The sequence below is a fragment of the Cyanistes caeruleus genome, chromosome 1, assembly GCF_971803275.1.
Source record: "Cyanistes caeruleus chromosome 1, bCyaCae1.hap1.1, whole genome shotgun sequence".
Lineage (NCBI taxonomy): Eukaryota > Metazoa > Chordata > Aves > Passeriformes > Paridae > Cyanistes > Cyanistes caeruleus.
In genome coordinates, this window is record NC_141701.1 from 152,775,164 (window position 1) to 152,796,644 (window position 21,481).

The following is a 21,481-nucleotide window of genomic DNA, read 5'->3' on the forward strand; positions in this document are numbered from 1 at the left end:
GGATGCAGGAGGGCCGGGATGCAGGAGCGTGCGTGCGCGTGGGAGGGCCCCTGTGCGTGTGCAGGGCCCGTGGTGCTGCAGGCTGCCTCAGGCAGGGTGTGCGTGCATGGGCAGCGTCTGGGAGCAGGACGTTCCTCACACACATGAGTGTGCAAGGGTGCACTCGTGTGGGTGTGTAGTGTGTGTGAGCTCCTGCTCTTTACAGGGAGCGCAGCTGTGCGTGCACAGCACCAGTGACTCTGCTCTCTTCTCCTTGGGGCTCATACCCTGAGCGTGGCACGGAGCCCCTGGTCACTTGGCCTCCTGTTTGGTGCCGGTGATGCTGTGCCCAGTGGTGCTGTGCAGAGCTCAGCACCTGGCATGGGGCCCCACTCACTCCCGTTCCTGAATCCTGCGTGACTTGAGCAGCACACATGGGAGCTGCTGTGGGTGAGGAGGGAGGGAAGACAGAGAGGAAGCAGTAAAGCTGTGGGCCCCAGGTGGAGCAGGGTGCATTTGCAGCCCTCAGCTGCGCTGGTTGCCTTGCAGCCTGCCTCTCTGCACGCTCTCACACCATGCACACGCTGTCCACGCGGTGTGCACAGTCCTGCCCTCACACTCACCCTTGCTCTGAGCACAGCCATGAGTGTCCCCTCGCTGTGAGCGCACACGTGTCCCAGTCCCGTGTCTAGTGTAGGTGTAGCCTCTGTTCCCTGTGTACATGTGCAGACTCCAGCCTTGCTCCTCTCCCCATCTTAATGTGCTTTCCAGCCACCATTGCTCAGCACACCGTGTCTGCTGTTTGTGGAACCGGCCACCACAAAGCCTTTGTACCTGTTGTACCGTGTCACCCTTGTGACCAGCCGCTCTCGCTCTGAGCCCAGACCACACAAATTCAGTGTCCTCTGCCCCATTCCTCTCACTGCACCATTGGCATCCCAGATTCCCCACTCCTTTGTGCCGGGAATGTGCCCATCTCCCCTGGCTTCTGATACCCTGGAAGCTTCTGCGCTGACCTCCCGAGTACTCTGTACATTCCCCCCGGCTGCATCTGGTGCGGCCCCAGCTCTCTGTGCACGCCCCAGGCCCTCGCTCACCCCGTCCGTCCTGCCGGCGCACGCTGCCCCTCGCAGCAGGTCGCCACTGCCAGCGCATGGTCGTTCCCTCGCTGCCTTCCCCTCCGTGTGCTCACAGCCTCTGGAATGCCCTGTAGCTGTCCCGTGGCCGTGCTCCCACTGCACGCAGCGCTGGCGGCCGCTCGCCCCTCCGCCCCGCCGTTCTGTGCCTCGTGCTCGCGCGGTGCCACCACCCATCCCGCTGGCTGCGCGCCAACGCCTCTGGACTCGCCGCCGGCTCATGTTCATGCTCTCTGGAGCCCCTCATGGGGTCTCATGCTCGCTCACTGGGGTGGGCACGCGCTGGGGGAGGAGGAGGGCGGCTTGCCGCGCGGCTTGCGCTTGTTCGCTGTGGGCTCCATCATGCGTGTAGGGCTCTCACGTGCTCGCTCATCCCGGGCTCACGCTTGCTCTCCGCCGCGGGCTCACCTGTGCTCGGCAGCGCGCGCTCACTCGCCGCGGGGCTGGGGCTCACCTCACCTGCTTGCTCGTGTGCTGGTGCACATCCATGGCTCACGTTGACGTCTTCACCCATCTGGTCGTGGCAGCAGCAGCAGCTCCTGACACCTCCCACAGTGGGACAGGACCAGGCAGGGCGGGAAGGGAAGCGAAGGAAAGGGCAGGCTGTTTTCTGCCATTAGCTTTACCCAGGCAGGCAGCACAGGTGTAGCCAGCAGCCTTCATCCTCGTGGGGTCCCCAGGTGGGCACAGGCCTTTCTGAGGTACAGTGCTCAGCCCGGCTCTGGGAGCCGCTGCAGCCCCAGTCCCGAGCTACGTTTGCTCCTTTGCTCCTCTTTTCCTCTCCTCCTTCTCCTTTCCTCCCCCTCCTCCCTGTTTTCCTCCTCTTCCTCCTTCTCCTCTCCTCTTCTACTCTTCTCCTTCTCTCTTCTCCTCTCCTTCTCCTCTCTCCTGCTCTAGCTCCTCTCCTGCTCCCCTCCCACTCCCCACTGGATCGCATTCCCCCCTGGGGGGTCTGCGTGCCCCAGAGCTCCAGGTGGAGACAAACTCTGCGCCCACCCGCGCCTCGAGGCGCCCACCCACTCCTGACCCCCAGCCCCGACTGCTGCTGCCGCCGGCGCCCACTCCGTGGCCTGTCCGTGCTGTCCACTGGCACCCATCACTGACAGACTCGTGTCCGTGTTCTGAGTATAACTTGCCAAACTCTTTATTCTTTCGATATTTGCAGATATGTGCCACTGTTTCCAACTTTTCATCAACAAAAAGGCCTTTCCAACTCCTTCCAAATTAGAAGATCCAGGTGGTTACACACGGCACCTCTGTACAAATTCTCTCACTTTTCATTGCCTCTCCAGGGCCGGATAAGGGATGGGCACTGGGATTGATCTAAGATTAGAGGCTCGCCCGCCCTCCAGCCAGCATGGGTCCCCCCCTCGGAGACACGCAGGAGCCTTTTAAATCCCCCCAATGTAAAGTCTAGGAAGCGCTGAGACGGCCTGCGCCTGCACTTTAAGCTGGGACATTTCTGGGCCTGCTGGATGCTGTCTAGGCACTGCCCTTTCTCGGGGATGCCAGGCGGACGACCCTCCTGGGACGGGAAGACCTGCAGACGCACCGGGACCGGGCGACAGCCGCGCATGGAGCTGGATGGGCCAAAAGACGCTTTGCTGCTGCCTGCGGGAGCCGCTGCAGCGCCTGCCGCTAGCGCTCCGCTCCTTCTTCCCTCCTGCACCTCTGCAGCCTGCATGGACTCCTGCTCCTCCTCCTCTTCTCCTCGCAGCCAAGCAGCCATCTGTGTCTCTTTAGTTTTCTTCTCTTTCGATCTCTTTGTTTGGTTCTGGGCCCATAATCTGGTGAATCGGTGTCCCAGGCGCGCGGGGCTCGTATCCCTTTCTGATCCAAAGCACACGGGGCCCTCCTGGACTGAGGGGGTGTGTAGGACGCTCCAGAGAGATGCTGCCGCTGCCTCCTGCCATTGTTGTGATTCTGAATGTATTGGTTGTGCTCCATGCCATGTATGACTTGGTATTTCCCTCTGTCCTAAGCACTTTGAATGAGTTCTGCTCAACAGACTGTAAATTTCATATTGTATTTATCGGAGTTTGCTCTCCCCGCGGCCCTCGGGTGCTGGTGGGTCCCGCTCTCGCCGCTCTAGACGTGTGGTAGATATTTATTGTCCATGCTCTTTTGTAAGGGGCTGGTATCTTTGCCCGGTGACCTGTGCTACTTTGTATGGTGCAAGTGTGTTACCAGAATAAATCTGTTGGATTAGTAGAGGTGTGAGTTCCTTCACTGCCTGAGCCTCTCCTGCTTCCATCCATGCTCCACCTGCATCCCATGCCATTTCTGTCTGTCGCCATGGTCCTGTGTGCCCCACGGGAGGGGGGGCCCACATAGCCCCGCTCTGCCAGGAGGAGGACAGCTCTGCTTGCCGAGGGGGGAGAGGAGAGCTTGCTGGGGGGCTGGAGTGTCCCGAGTGTCCCTAGAGGGGCCGGGCGAGGGCCCGGCTGCGCTGTGCGCTGGGAGAGCTGGCCTGGGGGAGAGCAGACTGCTCTGGAGCCTGCTGGGGACACGGGACCGTGCGTTTGGGTCTCCTGTGCCCGGCTCTAACGCACCTGTGTCTCTTCTCTTCCAGTCTCGGAAGGGCGCGGACCCGGAGCGCGACAAGAAGGTGCCGGAGTGTAAAGCGGACAGTATTGGCAGCGGGCGGGCCATTCCCATGAAGCAGGTTCGGAGCTCCCCCTTGGCCCCGCTGTGAGAGCAGGGGCTGGGGCCCGTGGGCTGGGGCAGCCCCGCTGGGGGCCGGCTGGTGCCCCCGTGCTCCGAGGGGCTGCACGCCCGCAGCTCCGGCAGCGAGCGTGGGGCTGGGGGTGCAGCTGTGGACCCTGTGCCCTGGGCGGGTGGGGGGCTGTGCTGGGGGCTGTGGGGGCTGTGGCAGGGTGGTGCTAGGGGCTGCGGCAGCGGCTGCAGAGCGGTTCCAGCAGATGGCATCCATGCCCCACGCCCGCTGCAGCCCCCGCCGCAGCCTCTCTCTGCTCCTTCCCTGCTCCTCTCCCTTTCCTTTCCTCTCCTACTCCTGCTCCTAGCAGGACACGAAGGGGAGTCCCCTCTTCATGGGCTACTGTGAAAAGCTGAGCACAGTGCCCACACCGTGAGCCGCTGGGAGCCTAAGGGAGGCACTGCTTCCTCCAGCAGCAGCGCATTCTGCTCCTGCCTCTCGGCTTCCAGGGAAGCTTGAACTGTCTGGATCCAACCCGGAGTGTTGTCTGCCCCTGTGTCAGTCACTGGCAAGCTGTGCCGGGTGATGTCCAAGCGAGCCAAGTGGTGTGGATTGGCTGGATGGTGTTTCCATCAGGATTTCCTTGCATTACAGCAGAGGCTGATCTGGCAGTGCCTGGTTGTGCTCCTGCCTTGCACGTTGTGCCCCCGTTGTGGATCCATTTAACCCCTGCTGGGCCCTGTGTGCCCCATGTGCCCCCCAACACTGCCAGGGCCAAGTTGCACAGGGCCAGTTGTGTCTCGGCATTGCAGGAGTGCTGGGACATGAGGCAGGAGAGTGGAGTCTACATCCCCACCAGGTTCTGGCTGTCTGGTACAGTTCCATGCTGAGATTCCATAGGGAAGGACTCAGTGAGGCCAGGCTAGCTGAGGAGTGGAGTGGTGGGTCAGAAGAGTGAGACCCTGCTCACTGCTGGAGCTGCCAAAGCTCCTGCCCTTCCGTGCCCATGGACTAATCCTGGGGCAGGTTTGTGCAGGGCTGTTGGTGCCCCGGGCAGGGAACTGTGCTGGAAGGAGGGTGGTGTTGGGAAGGCAGGTTGGGAGGGTCAGCTCTGGGCCAGAGGGAACAGTGACAGGAGAAGCAATGGCAGGGTGGGGACTGTGGCATCTCACACATGGGGGCTCTATTCCTGAGGTGCCCAAGTTTGGCACAGCCCCAGCAGGAAGAGGCAGCCCAGCTACGTGCTGGGCCATGCCCTGCTCTCTGCAGCACAGGGCCTGTTGGTGTGCAGTGGATCATTGTTGGTGTGCAGTGGATCATTGTTGGTGTGCAGTGGATCATTGTTGGTGTGCAGTGGATCATTGTTGTTGCTGTCCAGTGGGCTGTTGTTTGTGGTGAGTCTTTGGTGCGATGTGGGTTGTTGTTTGTGGTGGGTTGTTGGTGGTGTCCAGTGGGTTGTTGCTGTGCAGTGGGTTGTTGTTGGCATGCAGTGGGCTGTTGTTGCTGTGCAGTGGGCTGTTGTTTGTGGTGAGTCTTTGCTGTGAGGTGGGTTGTTGTTTGTGGTAGGTCGTTGTTGCTGTCCAGTGGGTCGTTGTTGCTGTGCAGTGGGTTGTTGTTGGCATGCAGTGGGTTGTTGTTGGCATGCAGTGGGTTGTTGTTGCTGTGCAGTGGGCTGTTGTTTGTGGTGAGTCTTTGGTGCGATGTGGGTTGTTGTTTGTGGTGGGTTGTTGTTGGTGTCCAGTGGGTTGTTGTTGGTATGCAGTGGGTTGTTGCTGTGCAGTGGGCTGTTGTTTGTGGTGAGTCTTTGCTGTGAGGTGGGTTGTTGTTTGTGGTGGGTCGTTGGTTTGCAGTGGCAGTGCCCATATGCTCTGGTCTGGGGTCAGCCCAACCTGGGCAGCAGGAGAAGCAGTGGGTGGCTCATTCTGTGATGAGGTAGGAGAGGCTGAGTGGAGAGCAGCTGGAGCCCTCAGTGAGACCTGACTTGGTTCCCCAGGTCCTGTTGCTGCCTGCTGGAGGGCTGGTCCTGAGAGGGACCCGACAGCCTTTTGTGCCTGGACCTTTGGGTGCCTTTTTCCAGGATCTCCCTCCACTTGGCAGAGCAGAGTAATTGCTTTACCTGCTCCTCTGTCTTCATTGCTGCTGACAAGGCCTGGCCTTGCCTGCTCTGCCAGACACTGTGCTGCTTTAGTGGGATTAAATCATTCCATGCGTTCCTGTGTGAAATGGGGAGAACTGGGAGCAGCAGAGGCCCAGGCCTGCAAACACAAGCTGTACATGTTTTCTGGGCTTTGCAAGGAGGAGGAGATGCTGTGCTGCTGCCTGGTTCAGGGCTAAGCAGTGGGACCAGTTCATGGCAGCAGCAGCTCACAAGGAGAGCCTGGAGCAGAGTTCCCATGGGAGATCCAGGTCCATGCTGGGTTCAGGACTGGCACCTCTTCTATCCAAAGCTGTGAGAGGCAATTTCACAGAGATCAGAGATCCTGGCAGTGTTTTCAGAGGAACATACGTGGGGGGAAGTGGTGTTGAAAAGGTGGACACTAGCTTGTGCCAGCAGATACTGACACGTGGCTTGTGGGGAAGGGTTTGTCGGGGGTCCACAGTGAGGTTAGCACTACAGCTTGGCTCATTCCTGCCGTGGCCCTACGCCACAAGGAGTGATGGCTTGGTACCATCAATGGCAAGAGGAGCAAAGACTCCCTGGAGGTGTAGCTGTGTATCACAAAGATTCGGGACAGGGGATGGCTGCTCTGGTCTCTGCTATGGACCTGCCCCTTCTGGAGGATGGTGGGGGTGTCATTGCTTGCTGTCTCTGAGAGGCAGTGGAGAGTGGGGCCTTTGGTTGGTTTTCCTCGCAGATCGCTCGCTGGTCCTGCCCAGCCATGGGTGGGTTTGGGGCTGTGAGTGGCAAATGGGTGGGATCTCCTGTCTGGGTTTGTGGCCAGCATTGGACTGTTGGCTTCCCTTGGCATGGGCACTGCTGGGCTGGTATGTTTGGTGCTGGGGCTGCTGGCAGCAGGAGCAGTTGGGTTCCTCTACATGGGAGAACGAGGTTGGTGTGTGCTTGCATTGCCAACCGAGGGCTGAAGGCAGCGAGTGCTGTGGGGCAGCAGGCTCACCCATGACACCCATGGCTGCAATTGCTGTGATCCATGATCCCTCCCTGGTCCCTGTGAGGACAGAACAAGCATTGAGAAGCTCTGGCAGCCCTCCTCAGCATGCGAGGCCTGGGGTTTGCATGGAGCCAGGAAGCAGAAGGCTGGGCTGGGTGCTGCATAAAGAGGAACATTGGGAAGCTTTGGCTGAGAGAGGGATGTGTGTTGCTACTACAGGGTGCTTGGTTGTCACTTGTCACTGCCTTCTTCAGCGCAGCATCTCTGTGTGACCTGTTCTGTCTCCCTTATGCGTGTCTGGAAAAGATGGAACTCCCCAAGGGAACAGGTGAGACTGTGGGTGCTCCACACCTGGGACAGCACCTATGCACCCTCCAGGCAGCTGGTGCCTCTGCCAGGGCTGCCCTGTGCCAGGAACTCGGGGTCCATGTGCCACAGCATCCCTTTGGTGACAGTCCTGCAAGGCTGGAAGAGTTCTCTCATAGCTGGACACTTGTCTTGAGAAGTGGGTTAATTAGGCTGGGAGATGAAGCTTCCTCAGCTGTTTGTTGCCAGGAATGAGCTGCTAATTGCACATCTACCAGATCTTCCTGGGAAGGCTGCACGGGGCATGCTGGCAGCCCGGGGGTCCCCTGGCCCCTGGCCTGGCTCTGCTCGGGCCGTGCACTCCAGCAGGGCCCAAGGCGGGTGACTCCTCCTCCTTGGGAGCTGGGATCATGCTGGGAGCTTAGATTACATTTAAATTGCCATTTGCATTTTCCAATCAATACGCGACTTCACAATTAAGTTTGGTGTTAAAATTCTTAGCAAAAAGTGAGTGGAAGGGAGATTTGTGGAGTAAACGAGTCCTCTGGGGGCCATCGCTGCTGCCTGCTTCATTACGCTGCATATTGCTGCTGCTGCTGCTTTTAGTGTGCACCAGCTCAGCGCGGCGCGGCGCGGAGCCGCACACGGGCACAGAATGCCGGGAGAGCAAGAGGGTTCAGACTCCCCTCCCTCTGTGTGTGACACGGGAAGAAACTTGTGGAAGAGTTATTTCCTGGAACTCTTCCCACAGGGTGCAGAGGGAGGGCACCGGCACAGGGGTCTCGCAGGGAGCCTGGCTGGGAGGCTCGTGGGGAGCGTGCACAGGAGCGTGGATGGATGGCCTCTGCCGTGGCTCCTTCCCCCTTTGGCCTCCTGTTCCTTCTGGCTTGCAAAGACAGGCTGTAGGGTCCTCCTTTATGGCTTTGACTTCGATTGTGCTTCAGTTTGCCGGGTTTGAGGCCTGCCTAACTGCAGCCAAACTGTTCTGTGCAGGCAGCTTGTGTTTGGGGCAGGCTGCAAGTGCTGGTGTTTTGTAGCATCAAGCTGCATCAGGTTGAAGTCAGATCGAGGAGAGGAGCTGTTCTGCAGGATGCTGCAAAAGGGCAGGTCAGGCTGGAACCGAGCTGGGTTTAAGGCCAGAAGGGGAATCATCATGCCCAGAAGGGATCATTACATGCCCTGGAGGAATCTTCATGCCCAGAAGAGATCACTGTGCCCAGAAGGAATTGTCGCAATCAGAAGCCAGAGAATTCCACGCAGTGACTTTGAGTTAGATCTGTAACTTCAGCCTGGTCTGGAGCAGATCTGTTTGAGAGATACCAAACAAATATTTTGAATTAGAGAGAACTCACCATTTACCTGGGTGAGCTGGTGGATGTTAAACTGGCTTTGTGTGGCAGGAGGAGCAACCATTTTCACATGCTGTGTGGGGAATGTGTGGCCCAGCTGTGGTGTCAGGTGGGTCCAGAGGCCCACAGAAAACACAGGTACTGCTGGCTGTGTGTGGGAGGAGGGGACGCAGGACCCAGGCAGCTGTCCTGCCCTGGCATGGCATGGCACGGCTGCCATCTCATCTGGGACGTGCAGGGACATCAGGATCCCATCTCCAGTGGGGAGGACCAGTGCCCACCAGTGCAGGTGTTGTGCAGAGGTTGGAGTGGCATGGTACAGCTGAGCCTGAGGGAGGGAGGGGCGAGGTGACCTCCCGGCACTCCTCCAGCTCTGCTTTGCGGTGACAGTATCACAGATGGGAGTTAGCACTCTGCCCTGTCTGACCCAGAAAACGCTGCCACACTGAGGTACCTTTCCCACAGAGCACTGGGGGCTTGGGAGCTGCTCAGTGTCAGCACATGGAGCCCAGGAGCTCACACGTGGGCTGCTCCCACCCCATCCCTGACAGCCCACTGCAGATTCCTGCCAGCTGGCCCTGAGCAGGATCGTGCCTGCTGTCCTCAGCAGCTCAGTTTGCCCAGTGATAGGAGCAGTAGGGGTTAAGGACCAGTCACTGCACTGATTTACACCATACACTTGCCACATTCCCTTTTCCCCCAGGTTTTCTGTTTTCTGTTTTCTTGGAGTTCATTTGAGCAAGACATTGAGGAACTAGTCTGAGTCAGTTGGCTGCACCTCTGTAAGTCCTTCTGTTGGACACAGGTTTACCATTTATAACCATGCTTGTTCTCAGGCATGGATATGTTTGGAGACCTTGCACTTGACTACTTCTCATTCCATCCATTCCTGGCTCTATGGGTTTTGTACAACTGGTGTTTAAGGATGTTGTTACTCAGTTAAAGGCCTGACAGAAAGATAGAACCACTTGTCAGCACAGTCACTCCTGCCATCACATGCTGTGTTTTACCCAAGGGAGAACCAGGCTCCTCTAATGTCCTGTTTGCTCTGCTGGCATTGGCTCCTGTCCTGTCCTGTCCTGTCCTGTCCTGTCCTGTCCTGTCCTCTCCCCTCCCCTCTCCCCTCTCCTTTCCCCTCTCTCCTCTCTTTGCCATAGCTTTTCCCTCCTTTTGCTTGGTGGGAGCATCCAGCCATGCCTGCAGGGGTTGTTGCTTGTCCCCTGGCAGACCTTGGCAGAGCAGGAATTGTCGGTCAGCCACATTCCATGCCTTGTTCTCATCAGCACCTTCTGACTACTCCTGAGTGAGTTCTTCAGCTCATGTCCTTTGAGGGCCAGGTATCAGATCCTGACAAGGGATCTGATGCTTCCTACACACAGCTTTGCCCTCGCTGCTCTGTTTTGCTGTTCCATCCCTGTGTGTGCAGGAGGCAGCTCCTTTTCCTGCTGTTTGCTGCCCGAGCACCGAGCTGGAGTGGTCATGGGGACTTCTGCCTGTTCTGCACCATTTATTGCTGATTTCACGCTCACGTCTGGCAGTGTTATCCCCCCACCACTTCTTGCTGGGCCTTTGCACCGTGCAGGCACAGCAGCTCGGTCTCCAGGCACTGGGACTGGGCCCTCAAATATGCCAAGGCTGGTGGAGCTGAGACTTTCTGCCCAGGTTTTTGAGGAGGGGCTGGCCTGGGGCCCAGATTTTTGCCAAGTTCGGAACAGGCAGTCTGGGTGTCTGTCCAGACAGCTCTTTTGGAGGGGCCAGGCCTGACAATTGGTAGATTCAGCTTTTTCCCAGACTTTGTTACTCATTCCTACTTTTGTCCTCCCGTGCTGTGCTTCCCTCCCTGCCAACAGAGTGCATGACGTGCTCTCCCTGCTCCAGAGCCCTTGCACCTGGTGTCTTGTCCCAGCTTCCTTTCTCCCTCTCCACCTTTGTCCTTACCTGGTACATGATAAATTGCTGCTGGGGGTAGATTTCCTGGGGAGGCAAAAATGAATGGAGAGAGGATGAGGATCATCTGTGCTCTGAGCCTTGGCTCAAATCAATGGAGTTAGTTCTGGGTGGGGAGTTCAGCACATGCCAGTGCAGTCATTACCTGTGAATGTGTTGTGCCAGCAGCAGCAGGATGGGTCTCAGGTAAAATCCTGATGAGAAAAGGGGATGACTCTAACTCTCAACTGCCCAGGACCTACCCTCCCTCCTGGGATGTGTCCCTACTCTGTTTGACAGCTCTCAGAATCACAAGCAGGTGAGAAAATGTGCATCCCTTGGGAGATCTGTATTTGGAGCGTTGTTTCTCAATCGGCCCCTGCCTGTTCCCAGGTTTCCTGCCTTGGCTATCCCTCAGTACTTTGGGTGGTGGGAGAAGGTCTGGGAGCAGTCTGTGTCTGTGGCAGTGAGGTTGGCTCCTGTCCTGCGTGGGCACTGCAGCATGGCAGGAGTTTCTCAGAGGAAGTGGTTTGGGACACCAGAGGATACGATGGGTCCCTCAGAGGACCTGAACATTGGCATTGTCATGTGGAGAGCCTTATCCCTGAAAGGGAGGAGGCTGTCTGTGGGGACTGAGGGGTTGGTAATGAAAGGGTGCAGCCCAGAGAAATGTGGGAAAGCCCACCTTTTCTTGCTGCTCATCGTTTCTTCTCAAAGAACAGTCTCCAAGGGGCATGGAGCGGAGCATGAGGTGCCTGGAGCAGACACCATCTGAGACTCATGACTCTTCTCTTTCAGGGCATTCTCCTCAAACGCAGTGGCAAGTCCCTCAACAAGGAGTGGAAGAAGAAGTATGTGACACTGTGTGACAATGGGGTCCTCACCTACCACCCCAGCCTGCATGTGAGTACTGGGCTGAGTAGAGGAGCAGGGTGGCACAGAGCAGTGTCCTTCATGCTGTGGCTGCTGCTGCAGGTGCTCTTGCAGCAGCTGTTATGGCAGAGAGAGGCTGGGGAAGAGTTGGGTAGCAGATGGAAGTTCTGGGCTCTGCCCTATGCGGGAATTCAGTGTTGGCTACCTCCAAGGCAGCATTTTCAGCAGACCTGGTTTTAAAGCAGGGTCTGGAGGAGACTCTGTCCTGCAGGCCGTTTCTTCAGTGCTAGGCTGGTGGAAACACGCTCTGTGCAGGATTACACTGACAAGCTGCAGTTCTCTCCAGTTTGCCTGCTCAGTCCACTAAAGCAGGGCCTACCCTGCAGCCAGATGAGGAGCAGGTAGAGAGCTCCTTGCACCCATATCTGATGGTGCCATTTGGGTGTGGAATAATTTTCCTGGCTGCTGGGTATTGGGTAATGGACTCGAGGTGCCTGTGCAGAGCCTGCCGAGCTGAGGTGCAGCTCTGATCCTTCTCTCCGCTCGGCTCAGGCTCGCAGCTGCCGCCCCATCCATCTCTGTCGCCTCCCCACTGTGGGGCTAATGGCTTCTTCCCTATTCCCTCTTGAGCACAGTTTGCTGCTGCAGCAGCAGCCACGGACAGACACACCTGTGACACAGGCTCAGCACCTCTGCCAAGGACGTACTGCCACAGGACAGACGGACGGGCAGTGGCGGGGGGGCACAGGGTGGTTTAGGGGGCTGCAAATAGAAGAACAAGGTGCTGCGGCTCTTGTGAATGTTCCCAGGCCCTCAGTCTGTCCCTGATCTCCTCAGATGTGTGGTATTGGAGTGCCTCAAGCCTTAGAGTCTTTCTCCTCATTGCTAGCCCTGCACCTTCATTCCAGGGTTTACCATGCTCAGTTATCCAGCTCCAGAGCCCCTGGACCCTCCTGCCCTTGAACTGGAGACCCAACCATTGCATTTCCTTTCTCTGATTTGTTGGAGCTTTTTCTTAGAGTCCTCAATCCCTGTACTGTGCTGTAGTCTGCAGTTCTCTAACTTTGTAACCCCAGTTTTTGGTTTTTGGAGCACCACACCAGGAGGGAGCGGTGCTGCTGCCATCTCATGTGTACTCACCTGTGCACCTGTGTGTATGGGCTTATCATGTTTCCACCATGGAAATTACCATGCTATTACCATCAGCTGTGGAGGCAGAGCAATTTCTGGGCTGTTGTTTAGCTACTCTCAGATGCTGCTGCCACATACCAGGTTTCTCTCCTTTTTTCACCATTCCTTCTTCAGGGGGTGATTGGGATTGATGCCACTCCTTCCTTCCTGCACTTCAGTGTTTCATTTCATTACTGCCTTGCCCTGGGAAAAAACCTGTTTTGCTTCTGGCTGGTGCCCCAGGTGATCCGCAGCCCATTGCTGAGGGTGATGCCAGTTGGGCCTCTCCTGCCCGGTTTCCACGAGGAGCTCTGAACCTTGCACCTGAGATAGGAGTTGTATGGCTGGGTGTGTTTACCTACAGCGAGGGTGGATTACATGTGGGCACAGAGCAGGGGGTTCTGCGTGCTCCTCTGTGGCGTTTTCTGCCTAGGAACCACCCTCGTGTCCCGTTGTGTGCTGCAGTTTTGGCAGCATGCTGCTGGGGTCTGCAGAGCCTCTGCCTCCCCTTCCCTCTGGTACCTGGTGTACAGCCTGCTTGGAAGGGGTGGATGCAGGGACAAGCAGGAGGAAGAGGGAGTGCAGAGGAGGATCTCCTGTTGCATCTGCTCCTCCCCATCTTCCAAAGTGAATCAGGAGGTGCTGTGATGGATTTGTACCCTGTGGCCCGAGGCAAAGCCCCCATGTCTTTTCACAGGATGACACAAGCAGAGCATGTTAGGGGTGGAACAAACCTGTGCTCCCGAGGATGGACATGTACTCTTCTATCACCTCAGTGTGGCAGAAGATCCCAGGCTGGCTGGCACGGGCTGCAGGGAGCTGGGGGCTAAAACAAACCAGAGTGTCTGCCAAGGGGACATGCAGCATCCAGTTCTCGCCATGGGATGGGAAGTCCCAGCTTCTTCCCTGCCTGTGCCTCCATGTGTCTGGGGGATGGCACAATTCTGGATGCAGCAAAGGGGTCCCTGAGGGCAGGCTAAGCCTTGCAGGAGGAGAGTCTTCCCTGTCCATCAGGATGTTCAATGCCCCAGAGCATTTTTGTGCTCTTTTTGTGTTCCCAGTGGTGTTTCTTGGAATGAGTCAGGGCAGTTCCTGGCTTGTCTTCTCTTCCATCTCTGTTACATTCTCTCCCTGTCCCTCCTAAGGTGAGTGTTGGGACCTCAGAGATCAGCAGTCCTAATTTCTTTCTCCTCCAGTGCACATCTGGCCAGGGTGTGTCCATGCCCCACTGGATGGAGGTCAGGGCCTGACTTTGGCAGTGCTGATTTTGCCAGCCAAGGCTTCCTGGTGGAGTTCTTCATCTGCTTTTGGGAGTTTATCACTCAGTCTGTTTCTGGATCTGGATTGTGGCTCCTCCAGCCCAACTTGAAAGTTTCCTCAGCAGGAGTCAGGCGTAAACTCTGTGTTTGCAGTCGCAGGTTGGTGAAACACGAGCTGCTGAGCTGGCCCTGGCCCTGCAATTGCTTTCCTGCTGGAAGCAAATCTGCCTTGACCAGCAGCCCGGACTCCTGCTCTGGAGCTGTGGGGCAGTTTATGGGTTCCTGCCCTGAGGTGCCACATCTGCCTCTGCCCTGGAGCAGTTGGTGGTTCCAGGGACAAGCAGGATGCCTGGAAATGGAGGCAGCAGTGCTGGGGGCCCGATCCCTGCATTCAGCAGGGCTTTCCTTGTTGCATCTGTATTTCTGCCTTTCTGTGAGTGTGTTCAGCAACAGGAAAGGAACAAGTTGTGTGAAGAGCCTGGTGCAATTTCCCATCACTTCCCCAAAGCCTTGGAGAGAATTCTGCTGCCGGGAAGGTGCGTGGCTGAGCCCAGGCTCGCCGGCCGTGCTGCACAGAGCCAGGGAAGCAGCTCCCATTTTGCAGCCAGTGGAGCCATTCACACAATCACCTTCTGTTAATTCTATCTGCAACATCAATTAAATTGTTTGTAGAAACTAATTGAATGTGGCTTAATCACACATCTTAATAGCTTTCCACGCTTTGAACTCGTTGTTAATTCCAGTAATAAAATGAAATGAGAGAACTGGCTGGGTAATTAGCGAGGAGGCTTGGGAAGAAATTGCTGTTTTATGGTAGGTAATAAAAGCCGAGCGCCAGTGACCGCTCGCTCCGGCAGGCAGCCGGTGACTGCAGCAGTTGTGCTGAGTGAGGGAAAATCCTCCAGCCCCTCTGAGGGTCCCTGCCCAGGGCTGTCACCAGGTCCACACCCAGCTGGGAGCAGGTTGGTGTGGTGTTTGCTTAGGCTGGCGGTGTCAGAGTCACCCAGGGTACTGGATGGGGAGTGCCAAGCTTTGAGGGCAGGCTGCCCAGCCCCTGGGAGCATTGGGAGGGTGTGCTGCCCCATGTCCAGGGTGTGCTGTGAGGGCAGGATGCCTGCATAGGGGTCACTGGAAAGAGAGGAGATCAGACTGAGGCATGAAGGTGCTCTGGGGGACCATGGCCCTTGAAAATACCTACCTGAGGGCATAGAGCATGGCCTGTGCAGCCCCTGTCACCTTCTTTTGGGTCCAGGATGGGAGGATTGTTGCTCTTAAACTGAGCTAGTTCATGTCTTTATCTTCTTGGATGTGTAAGTGGGACAGGGACCATCTCTCAGTTATTCTTTTTGGCGACCTCCTTGTAAACTGGAGTAAACCTGGGCCCCCCACAGCAGCCACAAGCTCTCCCTGGTCAGCTGTGGCTCCTCTCCTGACAGCAGCACAGGAGCCCAGGGCTGGTGTCCTCAGCTCCCTGTTCTGCCAAAGCCTTGAGCTCCAGTGCTGGTCCCTGCTCCAGCAGATCCCTTGGGATCTGACCAGCAGTTCCCCTCTGTGACATTGGCTGGGTCTTCCCTTTCTGAGGACACAAGCCTGAGGAGGTGCTGGCCTCATCAGAGAGGGCTGGGGAGAGCCCCGGTGCCCCACGGAGCAGGGAGGGGTGGGAGGCACAGGAAGGGACACAATACTCAGGAGAGGCTGGGAGTCTGCACCCTCATTCTGACTGAATGCTGAGATGCTCTTGGAAGACAGGGCAGAGTGATAGTTACAGCCTGCACATGGGGGTTTGGTTGTATAATGAATTGTCTGCTAGAAGAAATGGTGGAAGCACCAAGGTTGGAATAATAGGAAGCTCTGCAGGTGAATGAGCAAGGGAGTTACCCAAGTTCTATTGATTTGGGTTTCTCTTACCCCAGCTGTGACCTGAGAGGGAATTTTTAGGTATCCCATTGCTTATGCTGTACTTACAGTAATAATATTACTTACGTTACTTTATGTTACATTACGTTATGTTATGTTGTTATTGGCTGTTGCATTTGAATGCTGAGATTACACAAGGGACAATAGGGGGGGAGGAAGTGCTGGCCACCTGGTGATCTCTGATCCCCAGCCAGGCTTTCCCAAATGGGCTCACCCTGGCACTTGACAGGGCTTAGTGCCCATTCTGAGGATGGGGGAGCTGAGCGTGTTTGGCTGGGGCAGGGCTGATCCTCCACCTTCCTGCCTCTGCTCCAGGATTACATGCAGAACGTGCACGGGAAGGAGATTGATCTGCTGAGAACTACGGTGAAGGTGCCGGGCAAGCGGCTCCCCAGGGCCACGGCAGCAGCAGCAGCAGCAGCGGCAGCGCCCAGCGCCAGCCCCAAAGCCAACGGGCTGGCCAAGGAGCGGAGCAGCTCGCAGCTGGCAGGAGGAACAGGTAAGAGCTGGTGTGGGTGGCACAGAGCCAGCAGCCGTCCCTCCACAATGTGTCAGCAGCCCCCAGCTTTGCTGAGCTGAGAGCAGAACCCCTTCGGAGGGGTCTTGCTTTCACCACCCTCAGGGAGTCCCTGTGGTGGGCCTTAGCATCTCTGTGCAGGTCCCAGAGGCAAGCTGCTCTTAGGATTTTGTGCTGCTTGATGTCCAGGACAGAAGAATGTCAAAGGGTTTAAGTGGCAGTGTGAACCCCTGAGGAATTCCCTCACCCTGAGGAGAGTGGTGAGGCTGGTGAGCTGCTACGCATGGTGGAAGCTGCTGCTTCCTAAACCAAAGGAAATCCCATGGCTCTGGGGTTGGTTTCTTGGTTTCTGACAAGTTGTCTTCTGTTTCTTTCTGGTTTTTCTGGTTATTTCCTGCTCACTTTCCCCTGGAGAAATGGTGAAGATCTGGTTTGGGATCATCACTCTGTGCACATTGAGGAGTTGCCCCAGAGTGTGGTGAGGTGAGACTGGGAGGCTGGCTGCCCCTCTGGTCTCTCACAGAGTTCCTGCCATGCTCCTCCTCTCACAGAGTTCCTGCCATGCTCCTCCTTGCTGCTGCTGCCATGGGAGGTTCTCACCCTGCCTGGGTTGAGCTTGGAGCCTTCCTACCCACGTTTCCCAGAGCCTTTACTGCATCCTTGGGGCTGGTGTCCTTGGCCAGGGTGGGCAGTTTCCACCTGCCTTCTTCCCAGCTAGCTGTTGGCACAGTCTGGTGCACAGCTTATGGAGAAGGCTCTGTTTGGGATACTGAGGGAGTGCTGGTGGTGCTGCTGATCACAGAAGTCCTTCCAAACCCAGCACTGCCACTGAGGGTGAACTGGGGTGACACAACCCCATCTTGTTCATTCCTGCTTTGTGCCCAGCTCTGCCCCGTGGTCAGGTGCTGTCAGCACAGTGTTTCAGAGTGTCCTGGGGCTGAGGGGAGGTGGGATGCAGCTGGGGTGAGTGTCAGGAGCTGTTGGAGTCCTTGGCATCACACACACACACAGACACGGACAGGGAATGGGGCACAGTAGCATCACTGCTCACAGGGTGCCAAGGAGGACATCATGAGCCCTCCCAAACCCAAAACACTGTTCTTGTCACATCAGAGGTGATAAACCATCTGTTCTGACCAGGGCTGTGCAGCTCTGCCTGTTCCTTGCCTTGGTTCTCCACTGTACACTGACGCTCTTCCAGCACCACAGCGTGTCCCAGCATGGGGACAGTTCCTGCTTCTGGACGGGGACAGTTCTCTGCCCACACGTCAGAGGTGCCTTGTCTGAGCTCTGACCTAGCAGAGCTATCAGAGCAGGGGGAAGGATTCAGACCACAGAGGAGCCTATGCTGATGTCAAACCAACTGCTCAACGCCATGTCCTGCTTCCAGCAGTGCTCTCAGTCGGGTTGGGATGTACCTGGATTACCGATCACTGCTGCTGGAAAAGCTGTGCATACTCTTGGGGTATGGCATGAGACCCTTGAGTGGGCCACAGAGCTGGAGCAGGCACAGTGCACGGGGGCTGGAGTTAGAGCAGTTTACACACATTAGAGGAGATGCAGTTTCCTAGCAGGGGGGAAATTAATGTTGGAATAGTTTATCTGGAGAGCAGTTTGACTTAGCACTGCCTGAGCCTTTAGAATGAGACCAGTTTTCTGTTCAGGAGATGTGCTTTAGTCCAGCTTGTGGGTGTTGCTGGGCACGTGTGTGCAGGGCTGTGGCACGGTGGTCGTTGCCATGTGGCTTTGGGATCCCCTGTTGGCTGCCTGTCCTGGGCCCATGAGCAGAGCAGTGCTGGGGGCTGCCCAGCCTGGGTGTGTCCACACAGGGCTCAGCACTTTAAGCACATGTGGTGTGCCTGTCTTGGCTCAGGCTGTGTCTGCAGTGTCAGAAAGGTTTTCCTTCTGGTACACAATCAGTAAAGACTTTTCTGAGGAATTTTTTTATCTGTCTCTCTGATGCCTCCAAGCCCAGTAGCAGTGGATGCAGTCACCAAGTGCACTGATGGGACACAGACCCTCTGAGGTGGTGTGCTCTTATCCCTGTGCAATGCCCAGGGCTGGATTTACAGTTAATGGGGAATCTGCCTGGCTTCAAATTAGCAGTGACCTCACAGTTTTGCCACCTTGGGACTGTGGGTGGGACTGTTACTGGATCCACAGGGCATCTCTCATCTGACACATATTTTGGGAACTGGAGAGGAAGCACTTCAAATTTTGCAGTTCTTTGCCAGTCACAAGTTAATCTTCAGAGGACACGAGCTTTGGAGACATGAGGGATTTGCTGTCTTGCCCCAGGAGTCTCTGGGCTAAACCAGGTGGCTGGTGGTTAGAGTTCAGAGCAAGTATCTGTGGTTCTCCTGTGACCTGAACTCTGCAGAGGTGAGTGAGTGTGCTGGCTGATGTCCACTGCACACACAGTCCTTACTTGGGGTGAGGAAAGACCAAGGACATAGAGGGGGAGAAGAAGAATAAAACAGTGTCGCCTTGCCCTGTATGTGGATGAAATAGATGGATGCAGTGCTCTGGTGAGGATTCAGAATAACTCCAAAGCAGGTATGGACATTTTCAAGCTAAATACAGTTGGAATGAGGAAGGGACTTGTGTTTGTGAAACCAGTGGGGACTCTGAGCTCAGTCATGATTGTGACCCAGTATTTAAACCATTCAAGAGGCAACTTTACTCTAGTTAAGCTTGGTTTTATTTTGGGTGGGATGAGTTCCCATTGTCCAGAGGGGGCCATGGAGATGCTCCGTGGGCTGGAGCCCCCTCCTACAGAGATGGGCTGAGACAGCTGGAGGTGTTAACCTGGAGAAGAGAAGGCTCTAGAGAGAAGACCTTAAAGCTCTTCCAGTGCCTCAGGCTGGAGAGGGAGCTTGGACAAGGACCTGAAGTGACAGGACAAGGGGGACTGATATTATACTGAAGGAGGGGAGGTTTAGGTTGGATATTAGGAAGTCCTTCCATGTGGGGTGGTGAGACCCTGGCAGTGGTTGGCCAGAGAAGCTGTGGCTGCCCCATCACTGGAAGTGTCCAGGGCCAGTTTGGACAGGTCTTGGAGCAGCCTGGTCGGGTAGAAGGTGTCCTTGCCCATGGCAGGGGTGGGACTACAGTGGCTGGGGTGGAGAGGGCAGGAGAGGGAGGAGCAGATCTGCCAGAGCTCACAGGTGCTATGGCCTGAAGGCAGGTATTCACTAGAGGTGTGGCACTGCTGGGTCAAGTGTCTCCTGCAAATCCCTGCTGCTCCTCTTCCTGCTGGAATGTCAGTTCTCTTGCCCTGTCCCTCACAGTCCCTCAGGTGCATCCTTGCTATGGTTCATCGGGTTCACCTACCTTTGTGTTGTGCTGCATCTCATGTTTCTGGCTCAACGAGCTCGTATCAAAGTGCAGATGGGATGAAAAGGGACTTCAGTGAGGGAGGAAAGATGGCAGCACAAGACACAATGTCAGTCAGCACAAGAGCCCAGCCTCAGCCCAGCTGGGCCCTGGTTCGTGCTTTGCAGAGGTTTGTAGGGACCTGCTGCAAGGGGAGCCGGGCAGGGGGGCACTGGACCCGGGATCTGTGACCTGTGCAGGTTCCTACACTCGTACCACAGCCATGCATGGAGCGTGGAGCTGGCTCTGTGTCACAGCTCACTGAGGCAGGGGATGCCAAGAGCTGAACACCAGGAAGCCTGCCTTGGAGTGGGAGGTGAGGAGAAGTGAAGGAGGAGGCTGCAGCAATGCAGAGATGGTTGTGGTTGCAGGCAGTGATTGGAGGTGTTTCCAGCAGCAGAAGGAAATGAACATGGGGGAGTCAGAGCACAAGAGTGAAGGGAGCAGGCTGAAGGGGAAAGTTCTGCTCCACTCTGGAGGGCTCATGGGGGATTCTGCAGCTTGCTGAGGACCACGAGTCTCCCCTGGGATGTGCTTCTGGGCGGTGCTGGAGAGCAGACAGCAGCCACGTCCTCAGCGCAGGGGAGGCTGAGCAGGACGGGCCAGTTGGACTCAGCACGGAGTTGTGAGCTTGAGCTCCGGAGGGTTTTGGGTGGGGACTGCTGTGGGTCACTTCCCTCCAGCCCGAGGAACAGTCTGCATGGTCTGACAAGCGTGTTGGGGCCAGTGCCAGTGTGAGTCCTCTTCCCCCTCCTGCTTCTGCAGCATCACTCCTGCATCTCCTCCAGGGAGAGCATTTTCTGGAATGTGGTGGGAGGCATCGCTTGGGATGCAGGGCTTGGTTGATGCTCCCATTTGCTCTGAGGTGATGAGGGTCCAGCTGTCCCTGGCTGAGTTCTGTGTGCTGGCACCAGCTCCTGGCTCCACAGCACAGGCTGGGGAGCCGTGGGTGCAGAGTGGGGCAGTGTGTCCATCCCTGGGCCTCTGTGCCGGGTGGGCTGGTGGGAGGGAGCCTGTGCTGGCTTAGCTGCTCCAAACGTTGGGATGGCAGGGGATGATGCTGGGTCTCCAGGCAGCTTGGGATCTTGGCTGGGCTCATGCTGACGCCTGACAGCTCTGTTGTGGCCTCTGGGGAGGAAGGCCGGGAGCCATTGCACAGGGCAGAGCACGGTGCCGGGGAGCGCCGCGGTGGCAGGGCCCCCCCGCCAGGCCCGTGCCCCCCGATGCTCTGCCTCTGCAGAGTGAGGGATTGGCTCCCCCAGGCCGGGGTTGCTGAGCCTGCTGTGATCATGTCACGTCGGGCTCCGTCGATGTTAACATCTCATTATCTTTGTTACTGTAATTACATTATCCGCTGCTTTATGCAGAATTATTCTCCGAGGACTAATTGATGGATCCATGTTTAATTCATTAATCATTAGCATCAAATTCGACAATTACAGTGCACACTGATTGTGGAATTTCAAATGTAATGAGGGAAGAATTAACAAAGAAAAGGGAAAACCTGTTTCCCTGGCACACCGCTGCTCGCCGTGGGGGACAATGACATTGAGGGAAGAAGAGCAGTGAGAGCAGGGTGGTGCAGGTCATGGCAGACAGGAGGCTGGTGGATCATGTCCTGCTTTTCTCCTGGTCATGGCTGCCCTACAGATTCTTCAGGTCAGAGCAGGGTCATTAATGTCCTACAAAAGAATGAAAATTGGGGACTCTGGAGGGAAAGCTCAGCTCTGACTTCTGAAACAAAGTTGGTTTTGCTTTTTGCTTCCCCCTCCAGCAGCAGCTTGTGTCACCCTGCCCTGGCACGTGTCCAGGAGCATCCCAGGTTACACCTGTGCTCCACACTTTGCAGGGAAAGCCGGATGGAATTTGTTGTCCCTGGGATTTGCCCCTGGTCCCACGGCTGCTCTG

General features: G+C 56.5%; 1 protein-coding gene across 3 annotated transcripts in view; it reads left to right on the forward strand.

Moving 5' to 3' along the window:
- Positions 1–21,481, forward strand: part of AGAP3 (ArfGAP with GTPase domain, ankyrin repeat and PH domain 3) — a 111,870-nt gene that overhangs the window by 58,814 nt on the left and 31,575 nt on the right. For 2 of the 3 annotated variants that reach the window (XM_086852556.1, XM_086852487.1), the window contains exons 9-11: positions 3,688–3,780; positions 11,261–11,365; positions 15,997–16,180. In XM_086852556.1, the coding sequence (XP_086708682.1) occupies positions 3,688–3,780; positions 11,261–11,365; positions 15,997–16,180 (382 nt within the window). Of the gene's footprint in view, positions 1–2,280; positions 3,327–3,687; positions 3,781–11,260; positions 11,366–15,996; positions 16,181–21,481 lie in introns of those variants that run through there. The other variant, XM_086852643.1, reaches the window with a different exon arrangement.